A 20,239-nucleotide genomic window follows, 5' to 3' on the forward strand; every position below is an offset into this window, starting at 1 on the left:
GGTTTCAATGAGATTCCACCCCTCCCCACTCCCTAATTCTCCAGTGAGTACAGGCTCAAAGCTGCCAAACACTTCTGTTATGTTAAACCCTTCATTCCCGGAATCGTACTCATGAACCTCCTCTGGACTCTCTCCAATGATAATACATCCCGTCTGAGATATGGGATCCAAAGCTATTGACAGTACTCCAAATGCAGCCTGACCAGTGTCTTATAAAGCTTCAGCATTATGTCTTTGTTTTTATATTCAACTTGAAATAAATGCAAACATTGCATTTGCTTTCTTTACCACAGACTCAACATGTGAATTAACCTTCTGGGAGTCTTGCACGAGGACTCCTAAGTCCCCTTGTACCTCTGATGTTTGAATTTTCTCCCATTTAGATAATAGTCTGCACTACTGTTCCTTTTACCAAAATGGATTATCATACATTACCCAACACTGAATTCCATCTGCCACTTTTTTGCCCATTTGTCTAAGTCCTGCTCCAATTGCTTCCTCAGCACTACCTACCCTTTCCTATCTTTGTAGTATCTGCAAACTTTGCCACAAAGCCATCAATTAACCATCACTGTGAAAAGTAGCAGTTTCAATATTGACCCTTGAGGATCAGTGCTAGTCACTGGCAGCCAACCAGAGAAGGCCCCTTTTTTCCCACTTGCTGCCTTCTACCCGTCAGCCATTCCTCTATCCATGCCAGTATATTTCCTGAAACACCATAGGATTTTATCTTGTTAAGCAGCCTCATGTGTGGCACCTTATCAAATACCTTCTGAAAATCTAAGTAAATGACACTCACTACCTCTCATTTGTCCACGCTGCTTGTTACTTCCTGGAAGAATTCTAACAGATTTGTCAGGCAAGATTTCCCTTTACAGAAACCATGCTGACTTTGACTGACTTGATCATTAGTCTCCAATTACCACGAAACCTCGTCCTTTATAAACACTTTCCCAACAACTGAGGTTAAGCTAACTGGCCTATAATTTCCTGTCTTTTGTTTTCCTCCATTCTTAAAGAGTGGAGTGACATTTGCAATCTTCCTGTCCTCTGGGACCATGCTTGAAAGATCATGACCAATTCATTCGTTATCTCTTCAGCAGCCTCTCTCAGGACGCTGGCATGTAGTCCATCTGGTCCAGGTGACTTATCCACCTTAAAACCTTTGAGTTTGCCAAGCACTTTTCGCTGTTGATCCCTGATACTCACCCACCCCTGGCATACAGACTGATGTAATAGATGGTTTCAAAATGTAATCAGGTGTGTATCGAAAAAAATTGGATCAGAGATTTTAAGTTATTAGTTTTCATAGATTGAAACTCTATTTTATGAGAAGTGGATTGTAAGAAATAATTGCCATCTATTTAACCACCTGTTATACTGGCTTGATAGTTCCTCTAATTTGGCTGTTTCTTTCTCTCTCCTGGATGTTTTATTCTCAATTATTTTTAATTGGCATTTCTAGCTACATTGCTGCCACATTTCTTTTACGTTGCTACATTATAATTACTGGTTCATTATTGTTTCCCTGTTTTCTCTAGTACTTTGCATTTGAAACTTAAGAAGGAAAATTTGGAAATTGGTTTATAGTTAATATTTAATTTTCATAGGAACAGGAAGTTGCTCTGACCCTAAGACACATCTGCTATTTTACTAGATAAAGCTAAATCAAGATCTGCTTGTTGTCTTCAGGAGAAGGAAAGCAGACATTCATGAACCAGTCCTCACCGGGGGATCAGAGGAGAGGGTCACAGCAACTTTAAATTCCTCTGTGTTATCATTTTAGAGGATCTGCCCAGCACATAAGGGCCGTTACGAAGAAAGCATAGCAGAGCCTCTGCTTCCTCAGGAGTTTACGAAGATTCGGCGTGACATCGAAAACTATGACAAACTATTATAGATGTTTAGTGGAGAGTATATTGACTGGTTGCATCATGGCATGGTATGGAAACACCAATGCCCTTGAATAGAAAATCCTACAAAAAGTAGTGGATACGACAAGGTCCACAATGGGTAAATGCCTCCCCACCATTGAGCACATTACAGGAAAATAGCATCCCTCATCAAAGACCACCACCACCTAGGCCATGCTCTTTTCTCACTGCTGTCATCAGGAAGAAGGTATAGGAGCCTCAGAACCCTGCCCACCATGTTCAGGAATATTTATTAACCCTCAACTGTCAGGCTCTAGAACCAGTGGAGATAACTTCACTCAACTTCATTTGCTTCATCACTGAACTGTTCCCCCAAACTATAGACCCACTTTCAAGGACTCTTCATCTCATGTTCTTGATATTTATTACTTATATATTTATTATTATTTTTCCTTTTGTATTTGAATAGTTTATTGTCTTTTGCACGTTGATTGTTTGCTCAACCTGTTGGGTGTGGTCTTTCATGATTCGATTGTTTCTTGGATCTACTGTATATTACATATTGCATGTTATGCTAATTGTGTTTAGGGCAGCAATGAAGGTCCTCCATCTCTGTCTGTCCTTGGCTACTCAGATGCAGAAGGATTCTTCATTGCTGTTTCTGTTTACCAGTCAGGGTTGTTGACCCTGAGCTGAACCCCAAAACCTGGAGGACCAGTGGACCACTCTTAGTCTGGCCTCTACCCTTTGACCTGTTTTTCATTGGTGATCCTACCGAGAGCCAAAGCTCTGGGTCATTGCAAGCTTCCAAACCATGTCAAGACTGTGGTCCTCTTGGAGGAGAGTTGTATATGGTTATGTATTTTGATAATAAATTTACTTTGAAATTTGAATTTTTAACTCTTTATTATTTTATCTGACACCATTATCCATTAAGAGCCTCGCTATCTTAGTCTTGAAAATTTCAGTTGATTCCCAGAACGCTTCCTGGCCTGCTGAGTTCCTCCAGCATTTTGTGTGTGTTGCCCAGAAAGCTTCATATGTTAAGCAATTCAAGTTTCCATCGTTCTCCTGAATATGAAAACTGATCTGTCCTGTTTCCTGCTTCCTGCCTGCTGCGTTCACCAGCAACTTTGATGTGTGTTGCTTGAATTTTCAGCATCTGCAGAATTCCTCATGTCCTGTCATTCTTATTTATATTGAAATGATATGCTTTACTGGCTAGACCAATATCGTACCCCTTTAATCATTCTTGCAGAGCTGAATTGGAGCTGCTTTTTGTTTTGAGCCTCTGGAATTTATTGCTCTAAGATTGCTCTAGAATTTGAACCAGCTTTGAAGAATCAGTGATGTGTTTTAAGATTTGGTCACTTGGAAGAGTGATTCATACTACAAAGGTATCCCTCTCCAACAAGATAACACCTATCCTTGACATTAATGGTATTACCATAGTTGTGTACCTGTCCATCAACATCCTGGTGACCAGAAATTCAGCTGAAATAAACATTGCAGCTACAAGAGCCATTCAGTTGCTGGGTGACCTACCTGACACCCCAAAGCCTGCATGTTTATGAGGCACAAGTTTGAAATGTAATGAAGCACTCTTGGCTTGCCTAGATATTCTATTAAGTTTTAACCATTGAGGATAAAAATGCAGCTCACAGTGTACCACCGAGATTGTCCGTTAGCAGCTTGCTGGCATCTGTTGGAAGAGTGTGGGTGTGTATTCCTAAATAGTCCAATGTAAAACAGCACAAGAAGGCAAAGCTTTGACTGTGACAAGCATGATTTTGACTTTCTAGATCTTTAAATGCAGAGAAACAAATGTTTCTTTAGTGGTTAACGATGTTTCTTTTGCTTCAGGCTGAACCTTTGGATGAAAGCTCAGTGAAGAAGATGATCCTGACGTTTGAAAAAAGGGCCTATAAAAATCAGGAGCTCCGTATCAAGTTCCCAGAGAACCCAGAGAAGTAAGTGTTTTACTTTTCTTTATCAAACCTCAAATATTTAACCTAAACGGGTAAAGAAAGTGGGGTTTTGCATTATATTCTTTGATGTTTTATTACTGCAGGACCTTAGACAACAGTAACTGTGCAACGTACAGTGTGTGCATTGTTTATTGATTGTTTATAGTGATAATTGATGGCTTGCTTTGCACATTGCCTGTGTGGTACAAGTTTTAATTGACTTATCAGGCAGTGATGGAACACCAGCAGAAAGAAATCATTCTGTGATTTTTCTTGGTGATAACAGCAAGCAGAATTACCCACAGCAGTTAACTATGCTTTTCACCTAGCTATATTTTTCACTTAATTTACAAACACAATTGTTTGTATTTTGCCATTAATAATTTCTAAGTGCCAATGATTTAATGTTTGCTTAGGTTTATGGAAGAAATGAGTTGGTAAAGCTACCCAAAAAATACTTTACCTTGAGACCACTTATTTGAAAACACTGTACTATTTGTTTGATCCTAGTTCTAGCACCTAGCAAGGCACCAGTTTATTTCTGATCTTTAAGTGTGTCACAATTTTCAAAATACGTCTGTACTGTACTACATATTCTCACAGATAAGCTCTCTAAAACACCCACAGATAATTTTGAATACAACAAACTGGGCATTGAAAGATTTTTCCAAATTACAAACCACTATCTTCAAAATACAGGTTTCCCCTGCTATCCGAAGGTAGAGTGTTCCTATGAAATGGTTTGTAAGCTGGAATGTTGTAAAGTGAATAAGCAATTACCATTTATTAATATGGGAAAAATTTTTGAGCGTTCCCAGACCAAAAAAAACCACAAAATCATGCCAAGTAACACACAAAACCTAAAATAACAACATATAGTAAAAGCAGGAATGATATGATAAATACACAGCCTATATAAAGTAGAAATACTTTTCTGCAGCACTGTCTAGCGCAGCGAAAATCTCGCGCAAGTGCTCTCGGCAGAAACACTCTCTCCAGTAACCTTCAAGCTATGAAGCTGCCAAATCATACCAAATAACACATAAAAATACACAGCCTATATAAAGTAGAAATAATGTATGTACAGTGTAGTTTCACTTTCCGGAATCGGGAAGACTCCAATAAATTGCAGTTTCGTCACAGTTAAATACTTGCTTATACGAATAACCACCTGACGCAATCGGCAGTCGCCTCTGATCTGGGCTGACATAAACATGCCGGGCGGCACCTAATTAATTAGCTTGTTTATTTCGGCTATTTTCTTAAAGATGTGCTGGGTGCGTTCCGACTACCGCTGCACCAGTGCATTCTTCGCGGCAACGTATCGGTACGCGGCCGGGAGGTTGGGGACCACTGCTTAAACTATGAAGCTGCCCTCGCCTCAGAAACTGATCAAACCACCCATGACTACCTTTAAATTACACTTTCACAACACTTTCATCACCATCGTCCAGTTCTTTCTGTTTCAGCTTATTAAAAAGACTGACTGATTTCTCCTTAAGTATAAGAAAACTTAACGGAACACCACACTTTGTACACCCATCAATCCACTCAAGCAACAGTCTTTCCATTTTATCCATTATTGGATGCCGACTAAAAGAGACCACTTTGCTACGAACAGAACCAACAGTAACGTCGGTAGCTTTCAAAATTCTTTCTTTCTGTGTATAAATAGCGCGAATGGTGGACGCAAACAAGTTCAACACGCGGACAATGTCCTTACTTCTTTCGCCACGATCGAAACGCTTAATTATGTCTTGTTTTACGCTAAGTGTAACACCCTTACGAGCTCTTTTTCCAATACCTTAGAACTCATCTTGCTAACGGATGCACAAAATAAATTGAGATAAAGCACGTGTTTAAGCAGTGCTGGCTAGAATGTAGTTCCGGGGGAGGAGCTTGGCTGTTCGGGCGTGCGCTGCCTTTTTTCGTAACAGCGACAACATCTTCTGTTAGTGAAAACAAGTAACTAATGTAGGTCTTTCGTAACAGCGAGGTGTCATTAAGCGAACGTTCGGAAAACGGGGGCCACCTGTATAAAGTCCATGTGACTGAAAGCAGGAAATTCAGACAAGTGTTACTAACGGAGGAAAACAGTTTTGCTTTTGTTTAATGTCATATCTGTACCCAGTTTCCATGAGGATAGAGAAGCACTTGTTTATTTTATGCCTCACTATGTTTGGTAAATAGGGTGGCTGATGCTCTGGACTATTGTATTTTTTCCCTAATAACACTCAGCACTTTAATGCTTCAGGCATCTGCACATTTCATTTTGGAATTCCCTTCATCATTGCTGCAGTGCATAATGCACTCTATCTGATATACAAAGAGATCAATAATGTCTTTCTTTTTTTAAAGAAAGAGGCTTCCCTTCCTCCACCATCAACTCTGCTCTCAAACGCATCTCTCCCATTTCAGGCACATCTGCTCTCACCTCATCCTCCTGCCACCCCACTAGGAGTAGGGTTCCCCTTGTCCTTACCTACCACCCCACCAGCCTCCGCGTCCAACATATAATTCTCCGTAACTTCCGCCACCTCCAACGGGATCCCACCACCAAGCACATCTTTCCCTCCCTCATCACCATTCAGGGCCCCAGATAGTCCTCCCAGGTGAGGCGACACTTCACCTGTGAGTCAGCCGGGGTGATATACTGCGTCTGGTGCTCCCGGTGCGGCCTTCTATATATTGGCGAGACCTGACACAGGCTGGGAGACCGTTTCACTGAACACCTATGCTCTGTCCGCCAGAGAAAACAAGATCTCCCAGTGGCCACACATTTTAATTCCACATCCCATTCCCATTCTGACATGTCTATCCACGGCCTCCTCTACTGTCAAGATGAAGCCACACTCAGGTTGGAGGAACACCTTATATTCCGTCTGGTTAGCCTCCAACCTGATGGCATGAATATTGACTTCTCTGACTTCCGTTAATGCCCCTCCTCCCCTTCACACCCCAGCCCTTATTTATTTATTTTATATACTTTTTACTCCCTCCCCCCCCCTTTTTTTCTCTCCCTCTTTTTTCTCCCTCTGTCCCTCTCACTATAACTCCTTGCCTGCTCTCCACCCTCTGGGCTCCCCTTCCCCTTCTCTTTCTCCCCAGGCTTCCAGTCCATTCCCTTCTCCAGCTCTTAGATCCACCCCTCCTGTCTTCTCCTATTATTTCAGATCTCCCCCTCCCCCTCCCACTTTCAAATCTCTCACTATCTCATCTTTCAGTTAGTCCTGACGAAGGGTCCTGGCCCGAAATGTTGACTGTACCTCTTCCTATAGACGCTGCCTGGCCTGCGTTCACCAGCATTTTTTGTGTATGTTGCTAGATCAGTAATTATAATTGCTTTAATTACATGGAGTCATTTGCTTCTCAAATACATAATGTCAATACTTTTCTGTTTTCAATGTGCTGTATAAATAGTGTGTGTCCAGAATCAGAATGTGGTCGGTGAAATGGTAGTGGAAATTGAGCAATGTATTGGTCTGGATATAGAGAGCCTTTGACTCTTTGCGGCTTGCCTTGTGCACATTCTTCTGTCCAAAACTCTTCTCATAGAGCCAGTGGCCTTACCTTCCTTTGATCATTATGGTTAAACTTATGGAACTGGTTGTTAAAATAGTTCAACCGAAAACAAAAAATTCAACCAATTATTGAAAACTTCATGCCACTAAAATATTTTAACAGTCTTTTTCTGTTTACTTTGTAGGTTCATGGAGTCGGAGCTGGATTTAAATGATATAATACAAGAGATGCATGTGATTGCCACTATGCCAGACCTGTACCATTTACTTGTGGAACTCAATGCTGTTCAGTCCCTGATTGGTCTTCTTGGCCATGAAAATACTGATATCCTTTCAATAATAGTTTAATAAAACTGTTCAGAACTTCATGATGTGCATCTGCCATCTTTTTTTTGTACCTTATGGAACTGAACTTACTCACGACATATACTCGGTACACCTTCTGTATATGCTCATGGTCCTCTGCTGCTATTAGCCCATCCATTTCAAGGTTTGACGTGTTGTGCATTCAGAGACACTCTTCTGCACACCACTGTTGTAACATGTGATTATTTGAGTTACTGTCACCTTCCTGTCAGCTTGAACCAGTCAGGCCATTCTCCTCTGACCTCTCCCATTAACAAGGCAATTTCACCCATTGAAATGCTGCTCACCAGATGTTTTTTGTTGTTTGCACAATTCTCTGTAAACTCTAGAGACTGTTGTGCATGAAAATCCCAGGAGATCAGCAGTTTCTAAGATACTCAAACCAGCCCTTTGGGTACCGACAATCATTCCATGGTCAAAGCCACTTGGATCACATTTCTTCCCCATTCTGATGTTTGGCCTGAACACCTTGATCATGTCTGATACTGATGATTGTCTGATTAGATTGAATTTGAATTTATTTATTTAAATCTTACATCCATCCCACAATGTGAAGGAGTAAAAATCTTTGTGTTATGCTTCCGTGACAATGTACAGACATGTGAATTTATAAGTTTAATGGCTTGTAGAAAGAAGCTGTCCTGTAGCCTTTTGGTCCTGGTTTTAATGCTGTGGTATCGTTTGCCAGACGGAGCAGCTGAAACAGTTTATGGTTGGGGTGACTAGTGTCCCCGATGATCTTCTAGGCCTTTTATACACACCTGCTGCTGTAAATGTCCTCAGTGGAGGGAAGTTCACATCCACAGATGCACTGGGCTGTCTGTTCCACTCTCTGCAGTGCCCAACGATCAAGGTTGATGCGGTTCCTGTACAGGCAGTGCTACAGCCAGTGAAGATGCTCTCAATGGTGCTCCTGTAGAAGGTCTTGAGGATTCGGGGGCCTATGCGGAACTTCTTCAGTCACCTGAGGTGGAAGAGATGCTGTTGTACTTTTTTTTGCCACAAGGCCAGTGTGTACAGTCTAGGTGAGATCTTCGGTGATGTGTATACCAAGGAACGTGAAACTACTCACCTTCAGAAGTGTAGACCCATTGATGTTGATCAGGGTGAGCCTGTCATCCACAATCAACTCTTTTGTGTTTTGGACATTGAGGAAGAGGTTGTTATCTTGACGCCACTGTGTCAGAGTGTTAACCTCTCTCTGCAGGCTATCTCATCACCGCTAGAAATAAGGCCAGTGAAAGTTGTGTCATCTGCAGATTTGATCAGCAGATTGGAGCTGTGTGTGGCAGCACAGTTGTAGGTGTAAATGGAGTAGAGGAGGAGACTCAAGGCACAACCCTGGGGGGGCACCTGTCTTGGGGGTCAGAGGGGCAGGGGTGAGGGAGCCCATCCTTACCACCTGTCGGAGATCTGATAGGAAGTCTAGGATCCAGCTGCACAAGGTGGAGTGCAGGCCGAGGTCTTTGAGCTTCCTGTCAAGTCTAGAGGGAATTATGGTGTTGAATGCTGAACTGTAATCCAGGAACAGCATTCTAACATATGCATCCTTCTTCTCTACGTAAGTGAGGACAGTGTGGAGTGCTATGGCTATAACATCATCGGTAGACCCATTCCGTCAGTAGGTGAAATCCAGTAATTTGCATTAATAAACAGGTGTACAGATATACTCAATAAAGTGGCCACTGAATGTAAATTTATAATAATATGCGGCGCAGGAGATTGACTTGGCCATTTATGCTAAGCAGATGTATATGTCCTGCAACTAACTTACTTTCAATAACCCAAGCAGCTTTTCTGCAATAATTTTTACATGTACAAAATAAATTCCCTTCTTTTTATTGACCAAAATTATGGCGATCTGCCTTAATGTTTTTCCAAGTGTCACCTGGTTTTAGCCGTGGAATATTTTAGTGTTCTCTGGTGAGATTAATAAGCGCTATAGAAAGAAGTTTTTTATTTATTTCAACAATTTGTTATTTAACAATTAAACCTTCTGAGGGGTAAGGTAACTGTGTTTTCATAAAATGTTCTCTTTTTTAAATGAAAATTTCATAACTTATAATGTGGAAATCAATGAGAAAACCCAACTTTTGTGACAGTCTGGATTTACATAGAACAGTATAACACAGGAACAGGCTCTTTGGCCCACAATGTTATACCGAACCAAATAAATTAGTAATCAGATGACCAACTAAACTAATCCCTCATACCTACACAATGTTCATAATCCTTCCATTTTCCTCACATTCTTGTGCCTATCTAAACACCTTTTAAAGGTCCCTAATGTATCTGCAACCGCCACCACTCTGGGTGTTTAAAAAAACAACCTTTAAAACAACCACTTCTCAGCTTAAATGTGCGCCCTCTAGTATTATATATTTCAAACCTGAGAAAAAGATACTGTGTAATCTTATAGGTCTCTATCAAATCCCCCCTCAACCTCTGCTGTCCCAAAGGAAACAACCCAAGCTTGTTCAACTTCTCATAGCACGTGCCCTCTAATTCAGGCAGCTTCCTGGTAAACCTCTTCTGTACCCTCTCCAAAGTCTTGACATATTTCCTATAATGGGGTGGCCAAAACTCTACGTAACACTCCAGATGTGGTCTAACGAGGGTTTTATAAAGCTGCAATATAACTTCATGACTATTGAACTCAATTCTTCAATTAATAAAGGCAAGTATGATTTTCAAATGGTTTGTTGAATCTTTGTTAGCAAGTGTGGACAGACCAGAGATAAAGGTAATGTGATTACGTCTGGTAGGAATTTTAATGATATGAGACCCCTTGCATGCCAGCACCAGAGAAATGTGTTCAATCCTGACGACTGGGGCTGTCTGCACAGTTTTCATGTTCTCCCCGTGTCTATGTGGGAATCCTCTAAGTGTTCTGATTTTCACCCATTTCTCGATGATGCAAGGGTTGGTTTGTAATTGACAATGGTAGTGTGTAGCTGAGTGCTAGAATCTGGGGGTGGCAATCTCAGTAATTTTATTTTCACCCCAATGTAGTTCCCTGCCCTTCAGCAAAACAAACCTATCAGAAACACAAAGCAAGTCAGTCAGCATCTGTGGAAAGAGAATGGTGTTAATGATTCAGTTTGATAAAGGATCTTTTTTCTGGAATGTTAACTCTGTTTTTCTTTCCTCAAATGCTGAGAAATTTTAGAATTTCAGCATCAACAATTTTTTGGTTTCCTGATCATCAGCTTCTTCTGTTGAGTAATGCTAACAAAATGAATGTTATTGTTTAATAGTTTTGCTTGTGTGCAGATTTTTTAACGTGTTGAATGATCTTTAACGAATTGCTACATGTTTCCATTGCGGTGGTAGACTTGCTGCAGGAGCTTACAGATATAGACACCCTGCATGAGAGTGAAGAAGGAGCAGAAGTTCTCATAGATGCTTTGGTGAGTGCAGTGATTTTTCTTTTTCTTTATAGATTTTTGCAAACTTGTCCATAGATGGGCAGGGGATGCCAGACAAATTGGGTAAATAGGTGGTTTGGGGAATGCTCTTTCCACCATTCACACAGGACTTTACAAATTCTCCTTTCTGATGACTACTTTGAGCAGTAATAGGCTAGGCATTCCCTGGAGTCAGTGGAACTGACATGGAGTTTCAGTTTTCAATTGTACAAAGCTCTGTGCAAGTTGATCTCAAGTTTCACATCATTATGTTGCACTTACAGGTCTTAAAGCAGGCTTCCTAAGACACAAGCGTAGTGTCTATGGGGTATTTTCTACTGTTGCTTGCAAGAGCAAATAGAAAGATAGAGCTATAAACAGAGCATCTGTTAGTGAGGGTAATAACTTTCATTTAACTGAAGTGTTTGGGAATAACAATATATCAAGAGTCATGCCATCAAACATGCAGTTTAGAAAACACCACTGCAAATATATATAATAGACGCTCTTTCTGTCCAAGAACAATTAAGCTATTTATATGATTTGACAGTAATCAATTGGTTGCTCAAAAATTAGCTGTTTCTTACTAAGCGTTTTTATTTGTCCTTTCATTTTTGCATTATGCATTTCGGGCATTTTCTAAGCTCTTTGGCGGTATTAGTTCCAGAGACTGGAAAATTGCAAATGTCACTCTACTCTTCAAGAAGGGAGAGAGGCAGAAGAAAGGAAACTGTAGGTCAATTAACCTGACCTCAGTGGTTGGAGTCAATTATAAAGCATGTGATTTTGTGGTACTTGGAGGCACATAATAAAAAGAAGCTGCAGTCAGCATGATTTCCTCAAGGGGAAAATTTTGCCAAATCTGGTGTAATTCTTTGAAGAAATAACAAGCGGGATAGACAGCGGAGAATCTGTTGTTGTGTACTTGGATTTTCAGAAGGCCTTTGACAAAGTGCCACACAATGAGGCTGCTTAACAAGCTACAAGCCTATGGTATTGCAGGAAAGATTCTAGCATGGATAAAGCAGTGGTTCATTGGCAGGAGGCAAAGAGTGGAAATAAGGGGAGCTTTTTCTGGCTGGCTGCCAATGACTAGTGGTGTTCGACAGTGGTCTGTGTTGGGACCGATTCTTTATAGGTTATATGTCAATGGTTTAGATGAAAATGGGTGTGCAATAAAGCAAAGGGACCTTGGGAACATGGATTCATAATTCCTTGAATGTGACATCACAAGGAGATAGCATCGTGAGGAGAGCTTTTGGCACATTGGCCTTCATAAATCATGGCATTGAGTACAGAAGTTAGGAATTTATGTTGAAGTTGTATAAGATAGTGGTGATGCCAAATTTGGAGTACTGTTTGCAGTTCTGGTCACTACCTACAGGAAAGATAAAAATAAACTTGAAAGAGTGAAGAGAAAATTTACACAGATGTTGCCAGGACTTGAGCATATGAGTTATAGGGATCGGTTGCATAGGTGAGGACTTTATCCCCGGAGCACAGGTGAATGAGGGGAGATTGATAGAGGTATGCAAAGTTATGAGGGGTATAGATAGGGTAAATGCATGCAGATTTTCTCCCCTCAGGTTGGGTGAGACTAGAACCAGAGGTTATAGGTTTAAGGTGAAAGTTGAAATGCTTCAAGGGAATCTGAGGGGGAATGACTTCACTCAGAGGGTGGTGCGAGTGTGGAATGAGTTGCCAATAGAAGTGGTAAATGTGTGTTCGATTGTACCATTTAAGAGAAGTTTGGATAGATACATGGATGAGTGAGGTATGGAGAGCGGAGGTCCAGCTGCAGTTAGGTGGGACTTGGTAGAAAGCTAGGTTGGCTCGGACTAGATCATCCGAAGAGCCTGTTTCTCTGCTGAGTTTTCTTTTAGTGAAAAACATCTGAGACTAGTCATACTAATGCTGACACGACGTGCTGCTGCATATTTCTTTATAAATGAAAATTATATTCTTTGGAATTGCATAAATAACTTGGATCATTTATGCCAGTAAATACCACCTTGATCACGTTCCAGGAATGTTGAGGGCCCACTTTCTCATTCTGACAAAGGCTGGAAAACTAAGCATTGATTTTTTTTTTTGTCCCAAGTTCGTATTTTTAAAATGTAATGTGAGTTATTGTCACCAATTACAATATAAGGCTGCGGCATTGAACTGGTGTTTTGGAAAGGAATACTTGTTTCCAAAAATGTATGCTTGAGACTATCATTAAAATATTAACAGAAGTACGTCCAATCCTTGTGCAAGTATCTGCTGTATAGATTTCTATTTGACTATCTTTTGTCAATGTTGCCAGGTGTTCCCTTCTACCTCTTGCACTGGCATATAGAGCTGAGGTAGATTTCACTTTTTGGCAGTGCCAGAGTATGCAGTTCTGTCTGTTTTTGGAGAAGAACACCAGAGCATAAATTGCTGTCTATCTGATTCTCATAACTTTCTCTGAATACTTAACCACTACACTGGAAGGTTTACCAGAAGATGGACCTCTAGAATCTTCATCAATTGTATTTATGATTAAGAACTACAATGATGTAGACCACAAATTTTTATTTTTCATTTTGCTCTCGAACAGTAGTTAGCGTGGGTTGGGGGTGGGGAGTGAGTTATAATTATGATTGAATAATCTTGTAGCTGCAAGAAATGTAGAGAAGAGGATGAGAATTCCAGGACAAGGATGTAGAGTGCGTGGAGTGTAGAGTGCTTGTTCAGGTGTTTGAAGTGCAGTCTCAGTAGTGGTGCTGGTAAATAGAAACGTTACTTCTATTGTAAATGAGGATACATAGCAACAAAAAATACCTTTCATGAGGTCTTTGGGACTTTATTTCCTGAAGTGTAGGAGAATGAGGAGGGATTTGATAGAGGTATAAAAATTATGAAGGAAACGGATAGGGTTAATACAATCACACTTTTTCCCAGAGATTGGGTCAAACTAGAATGAGAGGTCATGGGTTAAGAATGAAACGTGAAATATTTGGGGGGATCCTGAGAAGCAACTGCAGTTATCAAGTGTAGAACAAACTACCCGTGCTGGCCATAGGTCTGATTTCAATATTTTAGAGAAAGTTAGGTAAGTACGTAGACACTGGGATATAGAGGGGTCAATGTGACCGTTGGGAATAACAGTTCAGCGTGCACTAGATGGACTGAAGGGCCTGTTTATGTGCTGTACTGCTCTATGACTATATTGATTGAGAAATATTGGTTGGACCACCCGAAAAAATACTTTTTCTGATCATGTTGTGGAACTCATGACAATTGCTTGAACAGATAGATAAATGTTTCACTTAATGGACTGCATTGCCAGCACTACTATGTTTTATACTTAAGACTTTACAGTTGACTACTAGTTAGACCATTACCCCCCACCGTAACCATGGTCACCACTTCATAAGCTACCACTCCACTGTACCCATGGTCACCACTTTGCAAACTACCACCCACCTGTACCCATGGTCACCACTTCACAGACTACCAGCCACCTGTAACAATGATCACCACTTAGCCCGTCTGAGTAGAGTTTGGCAGGTATGACGTTGTGGGTGTCACTGAGTAGTGACTGAAAGAAGGTCGAGGGTTTAACATCCAAGGATACACATTGTATCAAAAGGACAGGTGGGTAGGCAGAGGGAGTAGGGTGCTCGGTTGGTAAAAACATGAAATCAAATCCCTTGGAATAGGTGACAAGATGAGAAGATGTAGAATCCTTGTGGGTAGAGTTAAGAAACTGCAAAGGTAAAAATACCCTGATGGGCCTTCAAATAGTAGCCAGGATGTGGGATAAAAATTACAATGGGATGTTGAAAAAATAGTCGTGGAGAAATTCAGTTTGGTGCTGGATCCCAGGAGAAGGAATTTGTAGAATGCCTACAAGATGGATTTTTAGTGTAGCTTGTGGTTGAGCCCACTAGAAAAAAGACAATTCTGTATTCAGTGTTGTGCAATGAAGCAGATTGATTAGGGAGCTTAAGGTAAAAGAACCCTTAGGAGGCAGTGATTATAATTTGATAGAATTCACCCTGCGGTTTGAGAGGGAGAAGATAAAGCCAAATGTATTAGTATTACAATGGAGTAAAGAAGTCATAGAGACGTGGACAAGGAGCTGGCCAAAGTTGATTGGAAGGGCGTACCAGCACGATTGATGGCGGAACAGCAATGGCTGAATTTTCTGAAGGCAATTTGGAAGGTGTAGCATAGATACATCCCAAAGATGAAGAAGTATTCTTTAGGGAGGATGAGGCAATTGTGACTGATAAGGGAAGCATAAAAGGAAAAGAGAGGGCATATAGTATACAGTACAAACTATTGGGAAGTTAAAGGATTTGGAAGTTTTTAAAAACCAACAGAAGACAACTAAGGTAGCTATTAAGAATGAAAAGATGAACTCTGAAGGGTAGCTAGCCAATAGTATAAAAGAGGATAACCAAAAACTTTTCCAGATATAGAATAGAAGAGAGGAAAGATTGGATATTGGACCACTGGAAAACAACACAGGAGCACAAGTAATGGGGGACAAAGAAATGGCAGACAAACTTAGTAACTTTTGTGTCAGTCTTCACTGTGGAAGACATTAGCAGTATGCAAAAAAAATTTGAAAGTGTCAGTCGGCGGAAGTGAGTGCAGTTGCTATTACATGGGAGAAGGTGCTTGGGAAGCTGTAAGTTCTGGAGGAAGATAAATCACGTGGACCCAGATGTACTATGCCCCAGGTTTCTGAAAGAGGTAGCTGAAGAGATTGTGGAAGCATTAATCTTTCAATAATCACTTCATTCTCAGATGGTTCCAGAGGACTGGAAAAATGCAAATGTCACTTCACCCCTTAAGGAGAGTCAACAAGGGTCTCAGCTCAAAACTCATCCAGCATTTTGTGTGTTGCTCTGGATTTCCAGTATTTCTTCTGTAGAATATGTGGTTCCAACATTGTCTCTCATATCCCATTTCAAAGCAATAAAAACTGGAATGGAAGCAAATCATCCTCAATCCCATGGGTTGCATAAGAAGAGAATCTGCCAAATAATACTTGACCAGAACAATCTTGGAATCTGGTGGAACTTTGTATGTTCATAAGTGAACCAAAGAGATGTTGGAATTGGAAGAGGAAAGTCCAGGTGGAACGCATAGGTCCACCTGTTAATTCATGGATTCAAAGGCAGCTTACCTTGCCTATCTCAGCCCTACTTTCTGCATCCAGAAATCTCAGTGGTATTGTGTATTTTAAATAAATATATGCATCCTCTAATAATAGTCAAACATTTATAGAAGAGAAAGGAACATTAAGGGCAGAGAAAGATATTTTTGGAGGACTAATCAAATGCTTTGTTAAAATTGTTAGTTTAAGTGGAAGACTTTGAAGAAGATTAAGAAAGAGGTAGGAAAAATTAGAGAGAGAATTAGTCACTATATGAATAGTTAACATCCCAAAACATATTAAGGGTCTAAATATTGAGGACATAAACATGAAAAACAGATAAGGTAATGAAGAATGTGAGTGTTCTTTTATATTCGTTTCAAATCTGATAGGCTACAAGCAGTTGTGTGCTTTGTAACACATTGACATCCATTGACCCAGAGCTGTACCATTGCAGACATTAACCTTATAAAATATCAGATACTGTAAATTCTCATTTATCCTGTATTTAGGCATTGGGGATTCTCATGCAACCAGCACAAAATTTCTAGGAATATTAAGCAATGCTATAAAATGCACAAACTCTAAATTTAACTTCAATTGTAATGCAAAATAAGTGTGAAAATCTATATTTAGTTAATTTACATTTATATTAGGGGCAGAGCAGTTGTAGGTTGTATGGCAGCAACATCCTCTTTGAAGATTTGGCAAGTACAGTCATTCATCTGTGTTAAATTTGCTGTATTTTAATATTGTTAGCCTTAAAATAAAGGATTGCGGTGCTAAATAAGGGTAAGGGGCTGATGTATATTTCGGCAGAGTTTTAAAGGTGTGTGCAAAAAATACAAGTGTATACTGTATAGTAGTAGAGCTTTGAGCAATTCTCATTCAACCAGGATACTTAAGCACTGGTATCTGCCCAATGGCTGAGACTTTACTGTACCTTAAGTTGTCCAAAATACTGCAGTGTGTATTCTCTTTGGATCTTACTTCAATCATGAAAATAGATTTAATTCTTGTATTTAACTGAGATTAAATTAGTATTATTGCATTATTTTGGCTGCATGTCCATATATTGTGGGTCTTCCTTCTGTAATGAATAAAATAGGTTTTAAGCTCCCGGACTTTCCGTTTTTCCACATTAATGTGCTAGCCCTTGGGGCCTGCAAATGCAAGGTAAGTTTTTGGTTAAGATGCACTTTCAGTTGTATTACACTTTTTATTTGGTCTAGTGCATATTGGCTGCATTTTTTTTTCTAAATAGGAATTTTGCATGGCAGCAATTCCAGTCAGGTTTGCAGAAATGACTTTAGTAATTCTGTTGATTGGAACTGATTGTGTAATATTGTGGGAGTCTTGTGGGATTGTAAAAATTTGCAGTGTTACAAGTATTTTTAGATACATGGGCCAGTCTTTCATTAAATATGACATTTTTGCAAAATGTGCCTCAGAAAAAGATCTTTGAAAGATCTAATTTGAATATTATTAAATCTGTTATAATTGACCCTGTAGAGTCAAGGGATCAGATTAATTTAGAATGTTGTTTAGTGCATCATATTCACTTGCACTGTTAGGTATAAAATCAGAATGAACTTAATTATTGATGTGTGAGGAAAAAGACTCATTAAGGAATCAGATAATGTCTTTGTTCTAAACTGTCTACTTTGTCAGAATAGTCAGTGCTTTATGAATTATCAGCACAGCATCATTCCTGAGGGCAAGCCAAAATTCATGCAAGGTTGATTATTTGCTATCTAGAAGTAATACAGAAGACAAAAAATAAGATCATAAGACATCAGAGTAGAATTAGGCCATCGAGTTTGCTCCAGAATTTCATCATGGCTGATTCATTATCCCCCTCAAGCCAATTCTCTTGCATTCTCCCCATAATAAGACCATAAAATGAATTTAAATACTAATCCAGTTAAGCCATTTGATAGAGGGGAAAAGATATACATCAATTAATGCAAGGAGATGTGTGATAATATTAATTTTAACTGTTAAATGGAAAAGGGCTTAATCAGTGCATTGATTAGGGACTCCAGATGCATTGTAATCGAACTTTTGTTGCAGAAGTTGTTAGTGAACGATAAAGGCCCTTCAGAGAGAGGATTTGGATATTCTTGTGAGAATAAAGTAAGTTCATTCAAATTCTGGGTGTCCCAGATTAAATAAGATTATAGAGGTTAAAAGGAGTCAGGGAAAATGTACAGCATTGTAAAGTTCATAATGTGATAGAAAACTAAATTAAATTTAGAAAGTGGAACTGAAGAAGAGGAAATCTGATAGAATGAAATAAAGGGGAGCCAGAGGAAGGTGAAGATGATGGCAGGTCTTATGAGAGCAGGGGAGGGGAAAAAGAAGGGTTAAAAGGGCTGGAGGGAAAAGGGAGAATGGGGAGATTAAGGCTCGAAAAAGGAGTAACAGCATACTCTTGGGCAACATGAAAGAATTCAAAGGCATTTTAGAAATGCAAGTAGTATCCTTGTTTTAGAAGAAATGTTAAAGGTGACTAAGGACCTACCATACTATTCCACACCCTCACTTCGGGAAGTCTGATCACTTGGTTGTACTTCTACTCCCCGAGTGTAGGCAGAGACTGAAGACTGCAGCACCAGTAGTGAGGACCAAGAAGGTATGGGCAAGGGAAGCACAGGAGCACTTATAAGACTGCTTTGAATTGGTAGTCTGGACCATATTCAGGGATTCATCTTCTGGTTGAGTATGCTGTATTTGTTACTGACTTCATTACAACCTGTGTGAATGAGTATGTGCCTACAAAGACTTGCTGTATATTCCCAAACCGAAAGCATATTCAAGGACATTTTCAACCTCTCACTGCTACGGGTGGAAGTTCCCACTTGCTTCAAAAAGGCAACAATTACACCAGTGCCGAAGAAGAATAATGTAAGCGCCTTAATGACTATCGCCCTGTAGTGCTCACGTCTGCAGTAATGAAAAACTTCCAGACATTGATCATGACCAGACTGAATTCCTGCCTCAGCAAGGACCTGGATCCACTGCATTTTGCCGATCGCCACAATGGGTCAACAGTAGATGCAATCTCAATTGCTCTTCACACGGCCTTAGACCACCTGGACAATACAAATACCTATCTCAGAATGCTGTTCATTGACTATAGCTCAGCATTTAACTCCATCATTCCCACAATCCTGATTGCGAAGTTACAGAATCTGGGTTTCTGTATCTCCCTCTGCAATTGGATCCTCAACTTCCTAACCGGAAGACCATAATCTGTGCGCATTAGTGATAATATCTCTTCCTTGTTGACGATCAACACTGGTGCACCTCAGGGGTATGTGCTTAGCCCGCTGCTGTAGTCTCTCTTTACCCATGACTGTGTGGCTAGGCATAGCTCAAATACTATCTATAAATCTGCTGATGATACAACCATTGTTGGTAGAATCTCAGATGGAGACGAAAGTAACACACATCAAAGTTGCTGGTGAACGCAGCAGGCCAGGCAGCATCTCTAGGAAGAGGTACAGTCGACGTTTCAGGCCGAGACCTTTCATCAGTCCTGAAACGTCGACTGTACCTCTTCCTAGAGATGCTGCCTGGCCTGTTGCGTTCGCCAGCAACTTTGATGTGTGTTGCTTGAATTTCCAGCATCTGCAGAATTCCTGTTGTTTGGAGACGAAAGGGTGTACATGAGTGAGATATGCCAACTAGTAGAGTGGTGCCGCAGCAACAACCTGGCACTCAACGTCAGTAAGACGTAAGAGCTGATTGTGGACTTCAGGATGGGTAAGATGGAGGAACACACACCAATCCTCATAGAGGGATCAGAAATGCAGAGTGAGCAGTTTCAAGTTCTTGGGTTCAAAATCTCTGGTCCTATCATATCAATGCAGCTATAAAGAAGGCAAGACAGCGACTATACTTCATTTGGAGTTTGAAGAGATTTGGTATGTCAACGAAAACACTCAGAAGCTTCTATAGATGT

General features: G+C 40.3%; 1 protein-coding gene across 1 annotated transcript in view; it reads left to right on the plus strand.

Annotated features, from left to right (window-relative positions):
* Positions 1–20,239, plus strand: part of ctnnbl1 (catenin, beta like 1) — a 255,909-nt gene that overhangs the window by 40,835 nt on the left and 194,835 nt on the right. Inside the window, exons 3-5 of the mRNA XM_072280851.1 lie at positions 3,738–3,844; positions 7,548–7,687; positions 11,041–11,138. Coding sequence (XP_072136952.1) covers positions 3,738–3,844; positions 7,548–7,687; positions 11,041–11,138 — 345 coding nt within the window. The remainder of the gene's footprint in view (positions 1–3,737; positions 3,845–7,547; positions 7,688–11,040; positions 11,139–20,239) is intronic.

Source organism: Mobula birostris, chromosome 2 (genome assembly GCF_030028105.1).
Source record: "Mobula birostris isolate sMobBir1 chromosome 2, sMobBir1.hap1, whole genome shotgun sequence".
NCBI classification, from domain to species: Eukaryota; Metazoa; Chordata; class Chondrichthyes; order Myliobatiformes; family Myliobatidae; genus Mobula; species Mobula birostris.